Here is a 24,175-nt window from a genome sequence, read left to right on the forward strand (position 1 = left end):
TATCTTATATCTTATAAGCCTCTTAACGACTATGGATCCAAAATGTTTCAATGTACAGGCTTTTAGGTATTAGTTTCAAACTACAATAGTGTTAATGGTACGAAAGAATAGCTAACCTTGGTCACTGAATTTGAAAAAATAGGATTAATCTTTTGTTAGTTTTTTGGGGGTATTGCATTAAATCAAGTGTTTAAATACGCATAAAAAACAAAAAATGATTACCCACAATTGAATAAAAGCTTTTTTTGGGTGATTAAACAAAGATTTCAATATCAAAATATTATTTAAATTCTTGTAATGGGTTAATGCTTCACTGAATTTGAAAAAAAAATACTTTTTTTTAAATAAAACAAATTTAATAACAAAATAAATATTTTGAACAGATATAAATTGAATGACCAACCTTACAAGTTCAATCTAAAGTTAATTCAAGCAGTTTGTTTTCCCCCAATAATTTGATAAATAAAATCATTTTCATTGAGTTAAGTACAAGGATTTTGTTATGCAAAGGGTGCCTGCCAAGACCATATAAACAAGAGCACCGCATAACGGGTGCCAATGCTTGGCTGCAGGTGCAGTTTTGAATAAATAAAAGCTTGTCAATTCTGTTTTGTTTTTAGAGGTCACAGTGACCTTGACCTTTTTACCTAGTGACCCAAAAATGGGTGTGGCGTGTAGAACTCATCAAGGTGCATCTACATATAAAGTTTCCAAGTCGTAGGTGGAAGCACTTTTATATAAGAGCAAAATGTCAAGGTTTTAGCACGACGCCGGCAGACGGCGGACGACACGACGAGCTGGCTATGACAATACCCTGGGGTTTCTCCGAAAACGCCGATCTAAAATTATTTTTAAAATGTCATAACTTAAGAGCAACAGTCAAGCTAAAAAATGTAGGTTAAATCTTTCATATAAGCAATATAATTTGCCTATTTTGTACTTAAACTATATTTATTGCTTGTACACAAATTCTTGAACACATGTAGCATCAAAGCACAAAAGCTTTGAGCCCCTGGTTATCATCATCATCATCATCATCATCATCATCATCATCATCATCATCATCATCATCATCATCATCATCTTCATTCACTTCATTAGTATGGCCTATGATGGGAAATGAGGGACTACATTACAGAGATCCTCTGTAATACCTCAGTCACAAATAGACACTGATCACCGTCCGATCAGCGGCCGACGTATTTTTGCGCTCATCGTGCTGGCGACCGGCCGATGATCGCACTGAAACCGGGCCAATTTGTAACATCGGGCGGCGTCCGGATTAATTTTAAGTCTCACTTAAAATTTTACCCGACGTCGGGCCCGGGAAGGAATCGAGTTGAGATCGAAACAAGATCGGACGATCAACGCACCGGTATCGCCCGGCGATCACCCGACATCGGATTCATTCAACGTGTATCGGCAAAAGTAAAACTATTTCCCAGAGGCATATACATCGGCCGGCGAACGTCTGATTGCCGGAGGGCCTCCGCAAGATGCCCGACGGACGCCGGACGATGCTCGTTATGATACACGTACAATGAATCCGATGTCGGCTCACGCCTGGCGATAACCGTTCGTTGATCGTCCTATCTCTTTTCGATCTCAACTCGATTCCTTCCCGGGCCCGATGTCGGGTAAGACAAACTGTGATATAAAAAATTAATCCGGACGCCGCCCGATGCTACAAAATGACCCGATGTGCGTGCGATCATCGGCCGGCGCCAGCCCGACGAGCGGAAATAAACGTCGGCCGCTGATCGGAGGCTGATCGATGTCTATTTGTGACTGAGGTTTTAAACTTTGTCACTCATCGGATGGCGGACGGCTCCGACATGTCAAGTCTTCCCGATGCCTGGAGATCGGACACATCGGCCGGTGACCTGATTATTTGTGACTGAGGCATAATTCAGGGCTGTTGTGGTCTGCTGTACATGTAGGGTTGTCATGTTACGCCGTGAGCATATCGTGATATATCGTAATGCGGCAACATTGTATAGCGATATTTTACAGAATGTATATCTGTGAAGAAAACAGCAGAATAACAGGTTTTGCAGATTTATTATTCTCAATAATCTGAAAACTCTCACGTATCATGGTACGACTAAAAACTGTAATGAATAAGAACACACGTATCATGGTACGACTAAAAACTGTAATGAATAAGAACAATCATTTTATGACTATAACCTGTCAAAAGGTGATCAACACAACCTAATAAACTTTATAGAACTTAAAACGATAATTAAATCAAAATATGTTATGTATTTATCCGCTGTGTTCATAAAAGAATAATTATCCCCATGCTTTTTGAAAAGCGTGGGGATGTTGTGGTTATCTCCGCCGTCCGTCTGTCCGTCCGTCCTGGCCACTATCTCCTTCTACACTATTAGCACTAGAACCTTGAAACTCACACACATGGTAGCTATGAGCATATGAGCGACCCTGCACTATTTGGAATTTTCATCTGAACCCTGGGTCAAAAGTTATGGGGGTTGGGGTGGGGCCGGGTCAGAGATTTTCACTCATTTTTTTAGGTTATTTTACAAACTTCTTCATTTCTACACCGATTTACTTCAAATTGATACTGAACCTCTCTTATGATAATACGGTAAATCTCAACTATGCATGGCCCTATTACTGACCCTGGGGCGCCCCGCCCATATAGACCACGCCCATACAAAATTGTCTTTTACTATAATTTCTTCATTTCTACTCCAATTCACTTCAAATTGATACTGAACCTCTCTAATGACAATACAGTCAATCTTAACTATGCATGGCCCCATTACCAACCCTAGGGCACCCCGCCCACATAGACCACACCCACTTAAAATTGCCTTTTACTATAATTTCTTCATTTCTACACCGATTCACTTCACATTGATACTGAACTGCTCTTATGATAATACGGTCAATCTCAACTATGCATGGCCCCATGACCAACCCTTGGCGCCCCGCCCACATAGGCCACACCCACCCAAAATTAATGTTTACTATAATTTCTTCATTTCTACACCGATTCACTTCTAATTGATACTGAACTTCTCTTATGACAATACGGTCGATCTCAACTATGCATGGCCCCATTACCAACCCTGGGGCGCCCCGCCCACATAGGCCACACCCACCCAAAATTGCCTTTTACTATAATTTCTTCATTTCTACACCGATTCACTTCTAATTGATACTGAACTTCTCTTATGACAATACGGTCAATCTCAACTATTCATGGCCCCATTACCAACTCTAAGGTGCCTCTGGGTCAAACATGCGGCGTGGGGATACGCGTCGGTCTCTGCCGCGCCATTTCTAGTAAGATTTTAAAAAACGGTGCGGCAACGCCGTACTGCCGTGCGATTTTTTTAACAACATACATTGCAATATACTGATTTACCAGTGAATCGTGACAGCCCTAATGGGAAGCAATATCTCTCTTTCATATTGTCCATTCAGCTTTTCTTCAGATGACCTTGACCTCCCTCTAGCGTGCCCTGGAGCACAGTCTTGCACAGTGTGACTTGCCTGATGACGTGTCCAATCCAAGTCAGCTTTTGTTGTTTGGTGGGTGCCAGCCTTGGCGAAATATGGGTTTAATACCCTTCATTATGTGTATGCATGGGCCAACAGCTCAGTTGGTAGGGAAATGGACATATAACCGATGAAAATGTGTCAGTAAGTTATCACTGACCCCAATTATATGATTGAATTTTTTCAAAAAGCAAAAACAATTCAGATTCAAAAAGCAAACAAAAATTAAATATTTTATTCATAGAGATGTAAAATAGGTTAATTCCTTTCTCCAATCTCTACATCAATAGGTAAGCACACCTCTATGTCTGCGTACATTTAGATATCATCCGAGGAAAAATAAAAGCATTTCTAAACAAGCATAATTTCTTGTATTTTTTTAAGTCATGTTTTGAGGTGACTGTGTTGACATATATAACCTCAAACGCTAGAACAAATGTTTTTAGTAATGTAAGGGCAATAAAATGCATGTAATTTCATTGTCATGTCTACTTTCTTTTCCAAATATGCATGCTACTATGTGTATTTGAGATACAATGTTTTTATAGCGCAATGTCGGGTAATTCCGACAGTCATCTAATTTCGACACTTTTCACAATATTTATAAGACTAGACTTAAATCGTCATCATCCCGTATGATTTCGTAGTAAAATGTGACGTAGTTGGTGTTGTGACGTCACCAGATAACATCTCTCTATGGAGCGTCTCGCTGTTTACATGTAGGTGAGTCATTTAAAATACGTACATTGTATTACTTTGCGAATTTTTCTAGCGTTATGGGCTTTGATAAGGGAGGTTACATAATGGTCAATTACGTCCCTTCAGTATTTCGCTGTATTTCTGGTATTTGAACAAGTTCTAGTATAAAATTTGTTTCACTTCACACTGTATTTGTGTTTGAATGGCGCCAAGCGTTTTTTAAACTATGATTTGTGGGGTGTCGAAATTATCCTCCGATTTTATACGATGGTGGGTAATTCCGACACTCCAAATGTTTTCAAGCATTACCAGCGCAAAATAGATTGTTAAATAGAATTACTCTTTACATTGTTGTTGACGCAGCTGATTGAATATTATATATATGTATTTAGCTCTCTTTCTATATTTTTTCAAGCAGATTATTAAAAAAAGAGCTTTTTAAAGATTTTGAAGGTTATTAATTAATGTTTTTTTTTTTAAGCACGATGTCACGGCAAATTGCGTCAAAACCTAAGTACAGGCAATATTCGCCTTCAAAATTAAATGCAGCAATAAAAATGGTCGAAAATGGAATGTCTAAGAAAAAAGCTGCACAAACTTTTGGGATTCCACGCACCACACTTCTCGACAAACTGTCTGGGAGAACATCTGTTAGTGCAACACCTGGTCGCACAACTGTACTCACAAAGGCAGAAGAGCAAGTGTTGGTCGATTACTGCAAGCACTGTGCGAAAATCGGTTACCCACTTAAACGATATGAACTTTGCCTAGAAATCAAGAAAGTCCTCGATAACGACGGTCGATCTAACCCTTTTAAGAACAATCTGCCCGGAAAAGATTGGTACAGCGGGTTCATGAAGCGCCACCCTGATATTTCCGAGCGAACAGCGTCTACTCTTGGTCACCAACGAGCTATTGTGAACCAAGCGATGATTGCCAATTGGTTTCAAAACTTAACCACCTACCTTAAAACCGAAGTAGATGATTGGGAACGTCTTGTCGGTGATCCTAAGAGGTTCTTCAATGCAGACGAGAGCGGTTTCCCCTTGTGCGTAAACACGGGCAAAGTACTTGCAGAAAAGGGAGTACGACATGTGTACCAGGTAACAAGCAGCAACAAACAACAAATCACTGTCATGGCTTGCTTCAATGCTTGTGGAGATTATGTTCCACCGTTGATTGTATATCCGGGTCAGCGATACTGTGATACGGGCATAGGTGAGTTCCCAGACGCCATATACGGCATGTCAGATAATGGCTGGATGGATAGCCAGCTGTTTTTATCCTTTTTGCACCATCTGGATGTCTTCATTGGTCAAAAGCAGATACAAAGGCCCGTGATATTGTTTGTAGATGGGCATTCCACACACATGAGTCTTGACGCGGCGCAGTTCTGCTATGATCATCAGATCATACTCTACTGCCTGCTTGAAAATGCCACTCACGTCCTACAGCCCTGTGATGTTGGCTTCTTTGGTCCATTAAAATCGGCCTGGAAACGACAAGTGAAAAGCTGGCACACTGAACATCTTGGTCAAACTTTCACCAAGAAACAGTTTCCTGGTGTATTTCGCAAATGTTGGGAAGATGTTTCCAAGATAGAAAATGCCATACATGGTTTTAAGCGATGCGGATTATTTCCACTGAATCCCGAAAATATTGACCAATCCAAGCTTCATCCCTCAGAAATACATGTATCTGTTGGTTCGCGTGGTGACGAAGGCTCTTCAAAAGAGAAGCACTGCAGCGCTCCTTCAGAAAATGGTGACCAGCCTGTAAGCGCTACTAATGCAAGCGCCGAGACTCTGACAAAAAGTTCCGCATCTTTACCCGGTACTGTTGGAGCTTCGCCGGTGACAAGTGCTGCACATACGCTTCCAATCCAAAGCCAACAACAGAATGAGGGATCCGTCAGGGTTGTACAAACTGGCCGGGAACATCAGGTATCCGAGTCATTTGCTCTTCTTCGAGTACCAGAGCTAACCCCCAAAAACCCTGTCAAAAGACTTCGCAGCAAGCTCCCAAAAGCGCTTTCCGGGCAAGCGGCATTGCAGATGCTGAAAGACCGCGAGATTGAAAAAGTTGCTCAAGAAGATGCTAAGAGAAAGAGAAAAGAAGAAAGAGAGCAGCGCAAGAAAGATAAAGAGGAGGAAAAAGAACGGAAACGTAAGATCCGCGAAGAAGAGAAGCAAAAGAAACAGGAGGCAAGGCGTCTTAAAGAGATTGTTAATGCGCAGAGGAAAAGGCGTGCTGACTCAACTTCTTCGTCTGACTCCGAAAGAGATGTCCACTTTGTTGAGAGCGACGACAATTTAAATGATGATGCTCAGTGCCCAGGATGTGATACTGATGACGGTGATCCCAGTGAATGGGTTGCATGCACGAAATGCCCGAGAAAGTGGCACATCTCGTGCACTGGAGATGCCATCCTGTGTGAAATCCCAACCGAGCAGATCGCGCAATATCCATTCATATGCGAATTATGCATGTGACAATAGGTGAAAAAAAACCACCGTGGCTCATTTGCCACATGTATATTTGTGCGCCGGTATAAGTTATTTGTTGCGATTACATGTCGCAATATTTTAAACAATCATAAGATGGACTTCTATTGATTAAATGGGAAAAAAATCTGTTATTTTATTATTCAATATAAAAAAAAAACTTGCCTCACAATGTAATATGTTCAGTGAAGATATTGAGTCACGTGGGGGCACAATACGAACTCTAAATGCAATTTATTTATAATTTTCTTATTAGTGATTAACACTAGTTTAGTATAATCCTATTTATTTAAGCTCGATTGCATCGAAAGCCTACGACTTATTGAGACTCTCGAGTCTGTTTCCTGGAAAGAACCAGTACTTGGTGTCTGTGTAGATGATAATGAGCAAGGTTGAAGTAGAGATCGAACCCACGCACTCCTGATCGTTAGGCGGACACCACATTCACTTAACCACCGCAACCTAATTAACACTAGACATTAAAGAGATCGTGACATTCTATTAATTGAGAGATAAAATGTAAATAACTGATAAGAACAGTTGTTGAAAAATAATACAAAGACAAGTGTCGAAATTACCCGCTAACTGTCGAAATTACCCGCTAACTGTCGAAATTACACTCCGCCGCGTTTAGTTAAATCGCTGGAAGTTTTGAGTTATGCCGACAACGGTAATAACGTTCGTTAGCAAAATCCTTAAGTCAAAACGGCGTTTTTCCATTAGGTTTGGGCACTTGGAGGGTAATTGCGACACATCAGGACTTAATCAAATTTTACTCTTAAGGTGTCGAAATTACCCGACTTTGCTCTAGTGGATATGTGTTTAACAAGAGCACCGCATAACGGGTGTCACACTCGGCTGCGAAAGCTTGTCAGATTTTTTTTTGTTTAGAGGTCACAGTGACCTTGACCTTTGACCTAGTGACCCAAAATGGGAGTGGCAGGTAGAACTCATCAAGGTGCATCTACATATGAAGTTTCAAAGTTGTAGGTGGAAGCACTTTGATTTTAGAGGCAATGTTAAGGTTTTTGTTGAAGTTTGATATAAGAGGTCACAGTGACCTTGACCTTTGACCTAGTGACCCCAAAATGGGTGTGGCATGTAGAACTCATCAAGGTGCATTTACATATGAAGTTTCAAAGCTGTGGGTGGAAGCACTTTGATTTTAGAGCCAATGTTAAGGTTTTAGCACGACGCCTACGGCGGATGGCGGACGAGCTGGCTATGACAATTGCATGGGTTTTCTCCGAAAACAGCCTCACTAAAAATTGATAAAATAATGTAGTGTTTATGAAAATAGTCCAGTGCAACCAATATTCAGAATGGTTTCTTTTACATTTGTTATTGGAAGCATGGCATGAACATGTTGGCGCAAAATGAAATAGAGCTTCAGTACTTAAACCCATCACACAACGGAGATAAGCACACAGGTTAGTTAAAAAGCCACACAATGAACAAACATTACTATCCAAAGGCCACACTCCACTAAATCCTGATCCTTACATTTGCATTGCATGAGAAACATTCTTCAGCCTAGCCAATATTTCAGACTTCCAGCAGTTCATGTCAGCAACCTTCTTGAGTATCAACAGCAAATTATGTTTTGGTGCATTAAACTAAATGACCGGTGAGGCACCCCTTGTGATAATCACTTTTACTTGTCTACATGGCAAGCAGGATCTTATACCATGAGTGTCTCAGATTTCCATGAATTTTCTTCCACACATGAAAAACAGTATGTTTTACAGAACATATGTTTTGAACAACTCAGTCCAAACACAAACACTTAACTGAGGTCTGAGAAAATTGCTGTTGACTGACAACTGGCAAAAAATACCTTGTAGGTTTGAACACTGTTTAAAAATGTTCAAAAACTCTTTGAAATGTGAAAACTGTCGAATAGGTTTTTGTTCAGACATCTGAAACTGTTGACTCATATTTTGTGCATTTTAAATTGTGCAAGGCTGCTGTTTGCATCCTGAACTAGTGTTAGACGCTCTGAGCCAGGTTTTGTGTGTCTTTTGTGTTTTTTACACATATGTTGACATGTCTATCCAATCTATATTAGTGTATTTTAACACTATATAGCAGCCTTCCGTGGAAGGCAAAACCTATGACACATGTTAAGTATATTCGTCTATTATGTCTTTATTTTCGCTTTCGCTTTAAGATATATCCTCGGCGAATAAGTTACACTGAACAAAATATGATTTTAATTATTATTTCAATGTGATTATTCTCATTAGGAATTAACAATTATTTATCATCTACATAGTTAGTTATACTTATCTTTGTAAATAATCTAACTGAATGTATTGAGTTGTTTCATTTATGATCTCATGTGTGTGTATATACTTTATTGTACTTCCTTGCTTGTATTATATGTTATGCTCTCCGTGAATGGAGGAAAATAAAAGTCTATCTATTGTCATCATTTCTCTCTTGGAAGAAATAGGATAGGTGGAATGTAGTTTGCATACACAAGGTCCATTAATAACTCCTAAAGCTTAAGGAGCTGTAGACTCCAGTTGTTTTCTCCCCCCCCCCCCCCCCCCCCCATTAACCTAGCTACCAATTTAATTACTTCCGTAATCCAACACTTAAGACTGCAGGTTAGTTCTCAGACAAAATCCCAGCTGTTCAGTTCAGTGTCCAAACTCAGAAAAATGTTATGACAAACTCATTGACCAGTTTTCAGTCCTTATCCAAAAAAAGATGCAACGATAATACTAACTGAACCATGCTCAATGAGGAGGTCGGTGCCAGAATGGGATGGTTGTGTGCGCAACTGTTGTGGGTCTGCTTAAGATTTCCTCTATTCATATACAAAAGTTTCATTGTCAACCCACACATTTTTAACATCCATTGTTCTGAGAGCATGGACTTATTTTGTGCTATAAAGAGCATTTCTGCCCAAAATGACATCTTTAATCATCAGAAAATTCCATAATTTCAGCAATTGGTGACAAGAATGGTCATAAACTGGCATGAAATCTAGTCCACTATCATTACAGCAATTTCCATTGACATTTATGATCCATTTGCTTGCCTTTTTCCTCAATATCTCTATTCTACTTTTCAATCTTTACGACGATTAAATTCACCATTTGCAATGAAATCTGTAAAACAGATACCAGCAGTAGAATTTTTTCCAGGGATATCAGATTAAAGGAATGCTTTTTTTTGCACAGCTTTCACTTTTATTGCATGGCCCACAAGAAAAATGTCATGAAAAGCCATCTTTCATTTTCAACCAAAAAGGTCAATATTGCAATAATTATTTCAATAATCTGAAACTAATTGGTCGTAAAAGCTACTGATGATATGCGGTTAAAATGAGCGTGGACAATATAACAGCCAATTTCATGGGCTTTTCGAGGTCTTTGTAGAAGTTTTCAGAGGAATGTAGCTTAACAGCTTTAAAACTGTATTAAAGGCTCAGGCTTGTGCACAAAATGTCAATATTTTCTTCAAAGTCTTATACTTATTTTCAATTCCAAAACAGAGGCATCTGGTGTGGTAAATTCAAATATAAAACTCAAGAAAAAGAGCATTTCTTTCATTGTATCTTATAAACAAAAAGTTTTAAGGACAGCTGTGCTGTCAAAGTCTTTGATGACAGCCGACATTTTTAAAAAATACTTTAAAATGACCTTGGTCAAAATGAAAGCCAGTCTGTGATTTCAGACAAGAAGATTAAGAATAAACCCTTCCTGCCTCCAGTTGGCCATGTTTTTTAACAAACGTAACAGAAGTACTTACTTATTTCTGTCGAGGAACTGAACTTGAGATCATTTCAATGAAAGGCAGAATGCGGGTTTTTTGTCGGTACCTGTTGCATCCTTTAAACTTAAGACCAAACAAATTATGAAGGGGGGAAAAGAGAGCTTTATTACTACAAACTAACTACAGCTCAAAGTACAAAATGCGCGCGCAAGGACATATAATATCAAAGTATAAAGCACGCGCTGACCGTACATAAAATACAACAATTAAGAATAAGCGCTCAAAAGAACATGAATCAAATACCAGTTTACGTCAACAAATACCATGCGAAATTACATCTATAACATCCAATTGGTAGCGCTGAGTGATACATATGAATTTAAGTAATGACCTATGACAAAGCGAAGGTACGCACATTGAATGATACTAAAAATACAATTATATCAAGCTCGTAATGTTCCACATAACATAAATCAACAATGAGATAAAAGCACTGTATTAACAAACATTGTTTGACTATTGACCGTTCCAAACCCAACTGTAGGTGTTGGTTAGTAAAAGTAGACATAATGTAACGAGGTATAATTACAAGCTGTCTTTGATTGAGCCTTGCATTAATTGAATTGTTTGGAAACGCTGCCGAAAATCGTCTGAGATGTATTATTGGTAGCAGTTAGAGCGCCGGTCTGCTAACAGTTTGATAGCGTCGGGAGAAAGGAAACACCATTTTATTCCCGTAGCTTGGTAATTCGATGGGTTAATTTTAACACTATAATATGCGTTTTGCAGGTCCACTTTTGCCATAAAACAATTGTGACTTATCATTCTGACTGCGTCCTGTATTGACCGGTAAAAAAAAAGATTTGTTCTTGCGAAATCATTAACAGCTTGGCCCGTCGGTTGGATGCAATCATGGATGAGTCTTACTTTTGAGGAGTTAAGTCCCTTGGGGATAGCTCCTAGTGCTGAGGTGACCAGGGGTTTATCATTGACGATTTAGTAATGCCCATTTTCTAATTCTGTTATATTTTGGGGTTCACAAAGCGCGCGCATTTTAAGATTTGTGGCCGATGAATAATTTTCAACTTCGACACTGTCCGAGATGAGTTCTGTATCCATGATGCTAAATCCATTCTTTATTCCTGATAATAAAAATTCTCTATCTTCGTAATCGGTCGGTAGATGGCGGTTCCATGCTTCAAAATTTAAAGACGTAGGTTGGCTTAGTGCTTTTTTGGTTTGTGAGTCAGAGGTGTTAGCTCTGTTATGGCGATACCGGCATCTGTTGCCGAATGGACATTCCTCTCTGACCTTGAATATCTTGTAGTCTTCCTGTTTGCTTGTTGGTCCTGTGCCAAGGTGGTACGAGGTCTACTGCACCCTAGGCGTTAGTATTTGAAGCTCCAAATACGGGAAAAATGTGCCCCACTTGAACTGGTGTTCAGATTGTAGCACTCTGTATCGGAAGTCGTAGTGAAGGACACTATTCCACTCATACTTCTCCTCAAATTCAAATATTTGGGCTGTGTAAGCCAGATAGTATTCAGTATCCTCTCTTTCAAGTTCTTTTGTCACTAGCAAATAATTCAAGAAATAATTCAATTCTCATATTTGCGGCACCCCATTCCTCGAGGAGAGCACCAAGGTATGGATAATCTTCTGTTTTTAGCACAATTGTCTCTGCGCCCAAAGAACATAATACGAAATCTTTTCTCCTGCTTTGTCGTCGGCATTTTGTTACTTCTGACAGGAACTGTGTTATATGGACAGCTTTCTTTAAAGTTGACTTTTTTGTCAATAGGGACCGAGGGTCCATGAATGCAGATGTAGATGTTTCGTCGCCCCCAGCTAGTAGTCCATTGCTGTTGATAAGTAAGTCATTAAGCAACTTACCAGCTCCGTCGAGTGAAGCTGCATCAGGGCTCAGGTGGTTTCTAGATGCAGGAGATACGCTACCCTTCCATTTTAGAATTTCTTGGATGAGAAGTTTAGTGCATCCTAATGGCAAACTGAGAGCCTTCAAGTCGCTTTCCTCGACAAGAAGCAGTGCTTCTTTGGTAACGAGTTCCTCTTGCCGGAGTTGCTGAATAACTTTACCTGGTAATTTTAAGTCTTCTGCCCAGTTATCAAACTGAAAGTCACTATTGTCGCTAACGACCTCTTCTTCCATGATGATTTCAATTGGTTACACGCATGTATTCAGACATATAAAAGATAAATAAATTGTCCTAAGCACAAAAATCAATAGCCGGAAGAGAGACGTGTAAGCACTTTGAGCTGCGCACACTGATTGCCTGAATGGGCTGCATGCTGGACAGAGCTCGGCTACTGATCCGCGGTCTCAAAGGTGGTGCTGGCGGGACATTAGCCGGCTTGTCATCATAAAGCATACGTGGCAGGACAAACATATGGGCAACAGCGCATTTGGTCTCTTGCCTAAATACAATTTAAAATCTTAATTCAACTTAAAGTGATACCATAGCTGTGTGTGCTTTTTTACATAGAACCTTATTGTGAAAAATGTTAGTTAAAAATAAAAATTTCATATGTCTGTTTCAAAAATCATATCTCAAACCAAACTCTAGCAGAATTCCCAAAAATAAGAATATGGACTTTGAGATACACTGTTCTAATTTTCTCTGTCTATCCCTATTTTAAGTTTGTCAAAACATTTCCATGGATATAAAACGTCAATATCTGTTTTCTGTGCATGCACTTTATGCGGTTTAAATTACAATTTTGTTACTATCAGCCAATTTCTTGTTTAAGTGCATTGATATATCCTTTTGCATCTATTACAGAAGGCTAATTTATTAGTTTAGAGCATTATTAAAGAAAAAGAAAGGAAAAAGGGTCTTGAATTGTCTACTACTGTTTTACAGTAGACCTTCACAGACACCTGAATGTATGTTTCTTTATGATATGTGACTCAGTTTTGTAATTACAATTAAAACAGCAGATAAATAAGCAATATTATTATAATCAGATGAAGTATGATTCAACAAAAAAACAAGACTATCAAATTCTTTTGAGATATAACACTTATCCATACAAGTAATTGAATTATCAAATTTTCGTGAGATTGGACATAATCTGGGTTTATACTGCCAGTGACAAAGAAATTATGTGACATGTAATATGGTCTTCAATATTTTATAAATAAACAAACATGGAACAATGGCTAATTAAACAATATTAAACAGCAGTTTATAAGATCATTGTGATATTATTTGACAGTATTCTGATATCAACACTCAACTTGTTTTGCATAAATAATTAAACGATCCAATCGTTGACGCCATTCAAAAACTGTTTACAGTTCAACAGCACCTCACAAATGTATCACACGCAAATCAAAACCTCTGGCACACCATATCTTAAGTGTTCATCACATATTGCTTAAAACAATCAAGTCAAATCATGATAGCACAAACAAAATAATACCATTTAATGCGTTTGAGCTAGAAGAAGTATCAAATTATTGACTGATAACTTCACAAATTTGGTCACACTGAGCCAGACTATTGATCTGTCCACGACAGGAAACAGAGCACCTGTTGTGGAATTGAATTTCAAATTCAAACCATCCTCAGAGAGACAAACCAGTCAACTCCATGGGCCAGTACACTCAAGGTTACACTTCACTGATTTCTAAAGAGATGAGGCATAAAGCTGAGAAAATACAAAAAGTGGATTGCAGTATGCTTAGCTTTAATGATATTCTGTTTCGAATGTGATATCTTATCATCAACTTGATACAGATCACTATAATAGATTTGACGAGTTGATAATGTGCATTAAATAAAATAACTGTTATATGGACACTTGAGTTGCTTCTGTAACCAGTGATTCGAAAAATCGCCTCTTTCTTTATTTGTGTATTTAATTCTATAAGACTTGAGAATCAAAAGGTGACATCCCAATAGATAAGAACATCTGTGATGTGTTTCTGTCTATTGTAATATTTTGGGGATAAAATGCTTGAGGATCAGACAGGTGTAATGGCAATCACATGTGTGCTGTATGGAAATATCTTTTGTATAAAAGAAGCAGTAACTGTTGGGGATATTTTTAAAATCATTTATGCAATTTGTGTAATTTTCATTTTTTCATATAATTATTACATGAAAATGTAATTTAAAAAAAATACAGGTCTGTTCACTGACACTGGAGCAGTTAAATACTGCTAAAATCTCTTAAAATTAAAATTACAGTTTCTGAAGATAAGTCTGTAAACAATATGTAAGTGCATTATAATATTGAACGTATTTTGTTTTGTTTTTTAACTCAACTAAAATTAATATTCACATGTAGTTGCTTGATTGTCAGCAAAGTTTAGCATACTTTTTCCAATATTAAATACCTTGACCAAACAATGATGACATCACTATAAAATGTCTAATTATTAATAATCTTAATATACAGTCAATCTTGTGGATGCGACCACTTGTATTAAGCGACCTTTGTCTTATGCGACCATTTTGAAATCCCACGGAGCTTTTTCGCTATATAATGATATTGTATTAAGCGACTTTTGTCTTACGCGACCAGCGACCGCTGATTTGTGTGTATTTTGATGTCCGAATCTTGTATTAAGCGACCACTAGGAGGTAAAAGTGGTTAATCTATCGATCTTTCAGGGACAAATCCGTGTTAATTGTTTATCTAAGCCGATAAGATGTACTGTTACACCTCTGCTTTGTTTTCACAACCATTATGATTATGCTTTGTCTCGTTGACCGGTTCTGACCGGTATTGTTGTAGACTGCGTATTAATTTATTGAGTTGAATAATAGGGGAACGTATTGCGCACAGTCTACAGCTTAAATAGTTTACTATGTGGATCGTTAAGAGACAATGCCGATTTTTCTCGAGTATAGATAACAGGTGCAGAAACAATGCACTGTACGCGACAAACATTTCCTGAGAAGTGCGGAAAATAAACTATTAATCGGCAACATCTGTCGAAATCCGTACATTACCAATTTGTAATAATGCTAATTAGTAGATATTTGTAAGCCAATCACATTGTTATTTACTTAATAAATTTTCCAACCAGGTCTGATTGTTTGTTTTCAAGTGACGTGTTTTAATTTTTTCAGCTCATTATGTATCATAATCGAGTTAGATTTCCTTAAGCGTACATGCAGAAATTAAAATGTCAAAACAAAAAGTGTTAACGTTGAACGAGAAAATTCGGGTTTTGGAATTGTCAAAGAGTATAAGTGCACGTTAAATCGCAGACGAGATTGGAGTCGGAAAAACCCAAATTCAGAACATTCTTAAGCGTTAAGCCGAGGTGCTTGAAGACGTGGAAAATAATGTGTCAGGTGAAAAAAAAAACGCGCAATATAGAAACGGAAAGAGAAATACATGTGATAATATATCATAGCTTTTGGCTTCTGACATTTATTTCTAGTTTTAGCTGTACACATGTATATGTAGACTGTTACACATTTTTAGCAAAATTCTTTGTTCTTAGGAAAAATATTTCCTTGTCTATGTTGTTTTTGCAAATAAATATGTACACACAATTGATTTATAATAAATGATAATTTATAATAAGTGAAAAATAAAACACATTATAAGTAAAATATTGTTTATGTATTGTGTTTATATTCATTTTATTATAAAAGTTAAAATCATTGTGGATAAAAGAGATAATCCTTCATATAGATTAAAATTGAGGGTAAGCATTCTTTGTATTCAAAGACCGTTTTATTAAGAGACCACTTTTGATTACTCCCTTGAGTGGTCTCTTAATACAAGATTGACTGTATATAAACTTAAAGTGTTAAAATCGCATAGTAATTGTTAAACATTATCACATTTTGGCATGTATTAAATTAATGTTTTATCTAGCAGTTATTTTGAAAATGTACACACACATTTGAGTCTCTGAAACAGTAGACAATCTCTATAGAACATCTACAATAAACACGATATCATCTACGAATTAAAGCCCTCTTAATTATCGTGACATCTCCTTTACACAAGTCACAGTTAAACAAAGTCAGTCAATCCTGAATTAGTCAAGTTATCGCCAATAAATCTAATACCCATTGTGTGATAATTGCTAACCATTAATTAACCGTGGCATGCAAAACAAAACAGTCACACTGTCTAACTTAAAACTACTAAAATATTGCATGTTTGTGATGAATCAAAACATGTGTGTAATGGATCTCAATTCAAATAAAACCACAAATGATCTGAGGGGGACATAAACCTGAAGTTTTTTAACATGATTTTGCCTATCAATGATGTCATTCATTAAAAAGATCAATGATTAAGACAGTTCACTGATTTTTAATAGCTTGCAAAGTAAAGGCAGAAAAGCACCCAATAAGATTTGTTAAGTGATTTTTTGAGGACATCTAAAGAGTTCTGAAAGAGTTGATTGCAATTGATAGCATCTGTAATATTGAAAACTTTGTCAACTAAACGTAATAATGATTCATCCCAATGCTCTAAAACAGTTGGGCGCTTTGTTTTAAATTAAAGTGTCATGGTGTTCATAAGTACAAATATGAAAAAATACAAAGTTGCAAGTTGAAAAAATGAAATGAAAATTAACATTTATTTATACGTCATGTTATACCAAGATTTATATGTTCCAAAAACATGTTAATGCCTTACTGTTAAATGTGTAACATCAAGCTGATAATAATTGTTTCTTTCCATTAAAATGCAAATTGTTGTATTCTACAATTTTCAGTGTATAATTATAGACTCAATTACTTTTGCTCTTTTAAATTGTAACAAGAAATATCTTAAAAAATTGTGTATGGCGTATATCATTATCTTTAAAATAAAGTTAGAAAATTCACTTTTCTAAATGACTAAATTGAAAACAAAGGTTCTATTGTTGTGGTTTTTTTTCACCTGTTTGTCGCATATCCACTGCATAAAATTAATGTTTTAAGTGCACGTATATTCAACCAACAAAATAGTTTTTAGAGATAAAAATTATACTACAGGTGATCACATCATACATGTATGTGTCCTCACAAGGCTTATTATGAGTTGATTTCTTCACCATCAAAATATATGGTATGTTAATATTTGATTGACACTCAGTTCTCTTTCAACACAATCAAATCACACTTTCAGAGCCATGTCATGAAAAAATGGGTCTTATGGTGTTTTGGCCAGCGAAGCTCCAGTCAAGCCTGCACCATTGCGAAGTCTTGTCAGAAGCTACGCTGTTCGCTATAAAATCACGCAAGCGTTCATGGTCTCATTAGCTATCTCCTGACTTGGGCTATAGATACTCTGACTGCAAACGACATAAAATCTATTTTTGTTTGATGTGGGTATTTATAAATTGTATTGCCTCTTATAAATGAAACATCTAATCACGATACTTTTCTATTGAAAACTGTGTTATTTATAGCCCACTGGCAAATTTTTCCTGCCTTTTTAGGAACGATTTCCAGATGGACTGACTGGGTACAGAAAACATTTCTGGTTAGAAATGTGAAAGATTTCCCTGTTATCTGATGACACAACTATTTCGGTATTTTTTGTTTTCTCATGGTGAAAGCAATAATGTTTAATCATCGTTTATTGATAGTCAATTATGTCTTTCCCTGACTATTTTGTGACCCAGTACAGACCCTGAGAGTTGTCCTACACAGTGATGTGGCCAAAGTTGTGGGGTATTTCTCTGGAATCAGCTAATGAAATATTTGAATGTATTCATTCATGTCTGCTGCCGTGATTTAAAGGTCATGTAAGGTGAAAAGCTGGGATAAACAGCTACGCAAAAAAGCCTTAGTTACAGAGATGATCTTGGGTCCATTACCTGGAAATAACTCAAGTTCTTGTATTGGTATATTAAAAAAGTTTTCAATGGGGAATGAACCAGGATCTCCATGAGTCGCAAGCAAGACACCATAATTATGCACCATTCCATGCGAAATAAGCCACAAAATCTGGCAACACCCCATACTTGAGGTGCGTGTGATACAGCTAAGGTGTGATACAGCTAAGAACTGTGTGTGATACAGCTAAGAACTGTGTGTGATACAGCTAAGAACTGTGTGTGATGCAGCTAAGAACTGTGTGTGATACAGCTAAGAACTGTGTGTGACACAGCTAAGAACTGTGTGTGATACAGCTAAGAACTGTGTGTGATACAGCTAAGAACTGTGTGTGATACAGCTAAGAACTGTGTGTGATACAGCTAAGAACTGTGTGTGATACAGCTGGCAACATCCCATACTTGATGTGTGTGTGATACAGCTAAGAACTGTGTGTGATACAGCTAAGAACTGGCAACACCCCATACTTGACCTGTGTGTGAAACAGCTAAGAACTGGCAACAAACCATACTTGAGGTGTGTGTGATACAGCTAAGAACTGGCAACACCCCATACTTGAGGTGTGTGTGATACAGCTAAGAACTGGCAACAACCTATACTTGAGGTGTGTGTGATACAGCTAAGAACTTGCAACACCCCATACTTGACGTGTGTGATACAGCTAAGAACTGGCAACACTCCATACTTGAGGTGTGTGTGATACAGCTAAGAACTGGCAACACCCCATACTTGAGGTGTGTGTGATACAGCTTAGAACTGGCAACACCCCATACTTGAGGTGTGTGTGATACAGCTAAGAACTGGCACCACCCCATACTTGAGGTGTGTGTGATACAGCTAAGAACTGGCAACACCCCATACTTGAGGTGTGTGTGATACAGCTAAGAACTGGCTACACCCTATACTTGAGGTGTGTGTGATACATCTAAGAACTGGCAACACCCCATACTTGAGGTGTGTGTGATACAGCTAAGAACTGGCAACACCCCATACTTGAGGTGTGTGTGATACAGCTAAGAACTGGCAACACCCCATACTTGAGGTGTGTGTGATACAGCTAAGAACTGGCAACACCCCATACTTGAGGTGTGTGTGATACAGCTAAAAACTGGCAACACCCCAGTGATACATCTAAGAACTGCGCAGAAAAAAAGGCATTCAAATTCTTTAATCTCTATGATATCCCTCTTTTAAGAATCACTAATATAATATTCACCCAAACCTGTGGCTTAAATATAGACTGGTTTGACCATAGATCAAATCAGCCTATCAAACGAAACCAGTCTATTAAAAGTAATGAAGAATAACAAATGAAACATGAAGCTAATTCTTTTGGAATCTGAAGTGCAGACAAAACTAACATTTACTCAAGGAACAATACATCAATAATAATATAATACTATATTATAGCCTTTGAGACCATGTTGAGAGCCTCTATAATTTATTTCAAGTGACCTTAAAGAGTTTTTTTTGACAGGAGCCATTTTTCAATATTGTTATTCTAGATTCTTAAGCTATTTCATAATAATATGTTAACCGTGGCGACATGGAGGAAAGAAACGAGACATGAATATTTAATCTAAACGATTTCGAAATTCATAATTACTGTCTTCAGTCATGGGTTAAAAGTACTTCAAATATGTTTTTATTGCCCTTTGACAATAGCTCTGTGATCTACAATCCTAACTTTTCAACAGTCATTACAAATGTCACGTTATTATGCCAAAATTATATAAAAAAAGCATTGTAAATTGTTTGTTTGATTATGATATCTTTAGAAACATCCCGAAAGTTACACAATATTATTTGTGTTCTTTGGGTAATTACAAAGACCTCCAGCGCAAAATAAGAAACTTTATGTATTATGTCTTACATGGACCTCACAAATACATGTTAGTTTAGTTTATGAGCTGAAAAGAGTAATCAGTGAAATGTGAAAGGAACATTTTTTTTCAGATTTTTTTAATTCCAAATGTCTCTCTGATCAGTGATCAAACAGCGTGCTGAGTAATGTAAAATGTGTTTTTGACAGCATGTTTTAGGAGTGTTAAACCAACTGTCTATGGAACTTTAAACCAGAGTATCAAATTCGTATGACCATTTTGTTGACAAAATACAGACATTTTTTCCATATGAACAAAATATTGAACATAGGTAGTCTTAATAGCCAAAATTGTTGTTAAGAAATACATTGCAAAGTTCTGTGCAATATGTGATAAGTTGCATCCATCCTTAGGATCTTCCAAATCAGTCATCACAGACATAATTTGTTAGTCTGATTTCCAATGGGTACCATAGTATCAATCACTGTGCAAATATCAAGTAAACAGTCAGCACTACTGTCACTTTTGCCCCACTACTGAACTTTCTTAATAACCCAAAATCTCAAAATCCTTAAAGTTCCTAATCTGTGCTTTATGAAAAGAAGGCTGGTATTAATTATCAAAAGCTGGGGTGATAAAGATACTAATTTCACAGAGATGGTCAAGAATGTGAAAATTGTAATCTACAAACAAACATGGGAACAAAAACTGTAGCCTGATTCTACACAGAGCAAGGGCAATTTTCTTGTCAGGTCTCTGCCAATCAAGCGGCTATCTCTGCCCATTTTAAGAATGATAGATCCAAGTTTAATGACTGATGTCATCTGCACGTCTCTTAAGTAAATACGGTGGAGTACTTTAAATACCCATGATCCCTCGCTGGGCTGTGAAGATCGGGAAAATCGGTGACATGAACATGCTTTGAATTTCAATACTGAATCAAATTGAAAATTTGAAAAGAGTCTGTATAAACAATCTAATTGCTGTAGGATGAAAGAAGAGTACAATATTCTCTGCCACTTGGACCAAGAATCAGATAATGCTTATATAGGAATTCAACACATTTCAACAGGTTTCCAATGTCCTTTTCCCTGCTTCCATTATCAGGTTTGCCCATCTTCAACCTACAACAGCCTGACAAATATGTCACATGTTGGCATTTTGATTTGCAAAGACCAACTGTCAATCTAAGTCTTCCCTTTGTGGTGACCAAAATAGTGGCAGAATATAAAATATTGCCCACAGTTCAAAGAACAAAATGTTTTAAAATTTTATCTAGACTCGCTAATAGTAAGTTTACAATTGCCAATCTGTACTTAAGAGTGTCAAAACCATTGATTTCCTGTACTGGACACAATTTTTTTGTAGTACTTGCAATTACAAACACATTTATTTGTGGTTAAATTGAACACAGGTTGAATTAAAACTATGTGGGTTTTTTTTTTTCAGCAAAATTCTAAACCTGTATGAGAAAAATTGTTGACGGTGGCGTCTAAACATTTTGTAGTGGAACATGTATTATATTGTCCAAACATTATTAAATTTAACATCACACCTTATTACATTATTTAATGATTAAGGCATAGATGTCATTTTTATAAATAATTAGCGTAGTGTTTATTTTTTTAAAGTTAAAAAGTTGTCTTGTTTTTTGCACGCGCTAAAAAAATCATTATGTTCAGTTAATGTTTGGTACTGAAGCTGTTGCAACTACCAATGGAAGATTTATTTAGACTATAGATTTCAAATCCCAATGTAAGCATGTAAAGACAATTGCCTTATGTATTGCTAATGTACCCCTTAAAGGATTAAATGTAGTTAAATATGATTTTCTTCTTACCCCCAATTCAACCCAAATCTTCTAATATGTCTTTGGTATGAGATGTGAAGTGGACAAGGTGCCTCACACCAGGTTCTATAAGATTCAGGTTTGTTTCTTGAACATGGTTTATAATTCCCACTTTCCTGCTGTAAACCACCAATTATTGTTCTCACATATGTGAGAAGCCTGGCACACATGATGAAAATCAGAAGTTCACTTACTAACTTGCTGAAGGTTCCTGAAGCTCTTCTGCTTAAACCATTTGGGTCTGTCAAAGCTGTTATGAGCGCCATGCCATGTCACATATGTCCTATAAGAAAGCACATATTATTACACTACTTCTATTTTCTCAAGGTAAGAATTGAAGAAATTGTTTCTTTAAGGTTATAAATATATCTTAAACTAGCCGCATACCATTTCTTATTATTCAATCAAAAGATAACAGGATTCACCATTCAAATCTGCTCTTCACAATGTGAGGCTGCGTCACCCATGGCAACTGTGTGACTTCCTGTCTGAGGCATGATGGGACTGTGTCATCCATCAGGATTAGGTGGTTTGCTTCAAGTAGACACCAGTGGACAAACATTGTGGTCTGAAGAGACAATTAATAGGACGAATAACAATGTACGTGAATAATCAATAGAGAAAACGTTGCAGAATTCTCTGCAATATACCACAGGGTTCTAAATCTTTTTTCCTTTGAATTCTGATAATTAATTTCTGACATGCTTGTCATTGGTAAAACTTCATTGAATATTCTGAGCACATTTCATGACGATTTGACAAAAATGTGAATAAGACGTGAGCATGGTACTGAATCTTCATTAAATCATCTGCTTCTACTACTGATAGTCCAACATGTAAAAAATGTGACTGAGAAGCAAAGATTTTATAATACATAACTATAACATTTTACTTGGTATATAATAATTTGTTTTTGTTTAATTATGATACCATATTTGCTATTGATATTTTACCAGATTTTCTATCACTATGTCAAGAATTCTTCCCCAAACTATTGAATGTCCCACAGGAACCAGAAAACATCATTGTAATAATACCTTTGTTTCAATAAACCATGCTGGGATGGGAGCTCTAGGTATAATCTGAAATCAGCGAAAAGCAGATGCAGAATAGGTAGTTGTGGATCTGAGAGAAATTAAACTGTGAGTAGTTACTGTATTTCTAAGTTAGATATAAAGCATCCTGGAGACCGTTTCAATAAACATCGTAATACACATTTGATTATAAATTTTCAGTACTTAATTAATTACATTGTCATCTCAAGGGCAGTATATATTTGACGAGCATGGCGAGCCAGGTCGTCTAATTATTAAGATTACAAAATTCTCTCGTAAGTTAAAATTGTCCTACGATCGTTTATGAGCAGCCCCCAGGACATCTACCCAAAAGGACTCTTTCATAGCAGAGTCTTATCATTATTTTAATACTATATTGTTTAGATTTATTGTTTGATACTTAAACATATCACTGATAAAGCTGTAACATGATTGCCGTGTTTTAAACTATTATTATAAGTTATTATTTATAAAGTTAAACTTCAAAGCAACTGTTAACAATAATTATAATTTAAAACGAACAATTAAATTTAATAACATGAAAAGAATGCCGTATAAATAGCTGTTACACTTCAATTTTCTAATGCAATCCTCAAATAATGTCAATTATGATGTTCACCTATTTAAAGGTGGTACCATTATCAATCATTGCGATATTATCAAATCTCTCATTTACAAGGAGGAATATGAATCAAATGGAAGTAAAATGTTCAATGAGAGTCAGTTTGGGTAACACATAGATTCAAATTATCAAATTAACTTGACATGATGTTTAACTATATTGTCCCCAGCAGTGAAAAAAAAAGTGTACATGATAAATTATACCAAGTTAAATTGAAAAGGTTTGACCTTCTATATTAACCCTGTTACTATGGAAACGTATATGGTACACCCTGATACTGTGATGATGTCAACATTCTATGACGGCATGATATGAAAAAGGTGTCATGTCGTCAAAAATAACTCATCATGCCGACTAAAACAACGATGGCAAGTCATTTTCAAAAGAGCATGACGCCTAAAATTATGTTGATTTGTCGACATAAGATATGTTGTCAAGACGTAAACAATCCGCATGTTGGAATAAGAGACAAAATATCCGACAATATTTTATCATTTAGCCGTTTTGTAAATTTAACTATTTCTGTGTTGTTTACTGTAT

The 24,175-nt window shown here is 36.8% G+C and overlaps 2 protein-coding genes across 2 annotated transcripts in view; one reads left to right on the plus strand and one right to left on the minus strand.

Moving 5' to 3' along the window:
* The window catches only part of LOC127876755 (protocadherin-11 X-linked-like), a 114,139-nt gene that overhangs the window by 70,915 nt on the left and 19,049 nt on the right, over positions 1–24,175 (minus strand). Inside the window, exons 3-5 of the mRNA XM_052422202.1 lie at positions 22,996–23,040; positions 22,384–22,526; positions 22,153–22,241 (exon numbers count right to left, since the gene is read on the minus strand). The gene's annotated coding sequence lies outside the window, so the exon portion shown is untranslated. The remainder of the gene's footprint in view (positions 1–22,152; positions 22,242–22,383; positions 22,527–22,995; positions 23,041–24,175) is intronic.
* On the plus strand, positions 4,788–6,722 carry LOC127878825 (uncharacterized). The gene has a single exon (XM_052425351.1). It carries the CDS (start codon positions 4,788–4,790, stop codon positions 6,720–6,722), a length of 1,935 nt encoding a protein of 644 aa, XP_052281311.1.

Source organism: Dreissena polymorpha, chromosome 4, assembly GCF_020536995.1.
Source record: "Dreissena polymorpha isolate Duluth1 chromosome 4, UMN_Dpol_1.0, whole genome shotgun sequence".
Lineage (NCBI taxonomy): Eukaryota > Metazoa > Mollusca > Bivalvia > Myida > Dreissenidae > Dreissena > Dreissena polymorpha.